This window comes from Onychostruthus taczanowskii, unplaced genomic scaffold, assembly GCF_017590055.1.
Source record: "Onychostruthus taczanowskii isolate IOZ18803 unplaced genomic scaffold, ASM1759005v1 scaffold119, whole genome shotgun sequence".
Lineage (NCBI taxonomy): Eukaryota > Metazoa > Chordata > Aves > Passeriformes > Passeridae > Onychostruthus > Onychostruthus taczanowskii.
The window spans coordinates 499,953-500,678 of NW_024498340.1; the positions used below are offsets into that span (position 1 = coordinate 499,953).

The 726-nt window shown below is 71.8% G+C and overlaps 1 protein-coding gene across 1 annotated transcript in view; it reads right to left on the reverse strand.

Moving 5' to 3' along the window:
- PHLPP1 (PH domain and leucine rich repeat protein phosphatase 1) overlaps positions 1-523 on the reverse strand; it is a 136,187-nt gene extending 135,664 nt beyond the window's left edge. The window contains exon 1 of the mRNA XM_041427786.1: positions 67-523. Coding sequence (XP_041283720.1) covers positions 67-523 — 457 coding nt within the window. The remainder of the gene's footprint in view (positions 1-66) is intronic.
- Between the last annotated feature and the right edge of the window lie 203 nt (positions 524-726).

The following is a 726-nucleotide window of genomic DNA, read 5'->3' on the forward strand; positions in this document are numbered from 1 at the left end:
CTCGGCGCGGCGCGGGGGGGCCGAGCGGAGCGCGGCGCCGCGTCCCGGGGGTGGGGGGGGGATTACGTAGCAGCCGCGGGAAGCATTCCGCCGGTGCCTGGCTCAGTCCCGCTGCCCGGCTGTCGCCAGCGCCATTAGGGAGGGAGGCAGCCAGGCGAGGAGCGAGCGATCCCGCCGCCGTCCGCCGCTCCCCGCGCGCGCGCGCCTCATGAATATTAACCAGCCCACGGGGGAGCGAGGGAGGCTCGCGAGGGTGACGCCACCGCTCGCGCGGCGGGGCGGGGCCTCGCCGATAAACACAGCGTGACTCCCAGCCGGCCCGGGCGGCGCGCGGGGGTCGCTGGGAACTGTAGTCTCGCGGCGGCCGCAAGTCCCGGCAGTCCCGCGGCTTCCCGGGGCCGCGCAGGCTCCGGGGCGGGAGCGCGGGTGGGAGGCCGCGGCTCGCCGGCAGTGTCGGCGCTCCCTCACGGTGCGGGGTTGAATCTGTGTCAAAATTATCCCAGGACTTTGTCCCGCGCTCCATGTTTGTGTTCCTTGGGTCTGGTCGGAGGGTCCGGCAGGTCCGGCGGCCGCGCTCGCCCCGCTGTGCCCAACGTGAGGCGTTCGCCCCGCTGGCTGCCTCGGCGCTGAAGCCGAGCACTGAGCCCGGGCAGGCTTCCCCTCTAAAAAGGGATGATATTTCCAGATCCAAGATGGAGAGACATGGAAATTTGGGTGGAAACGTGT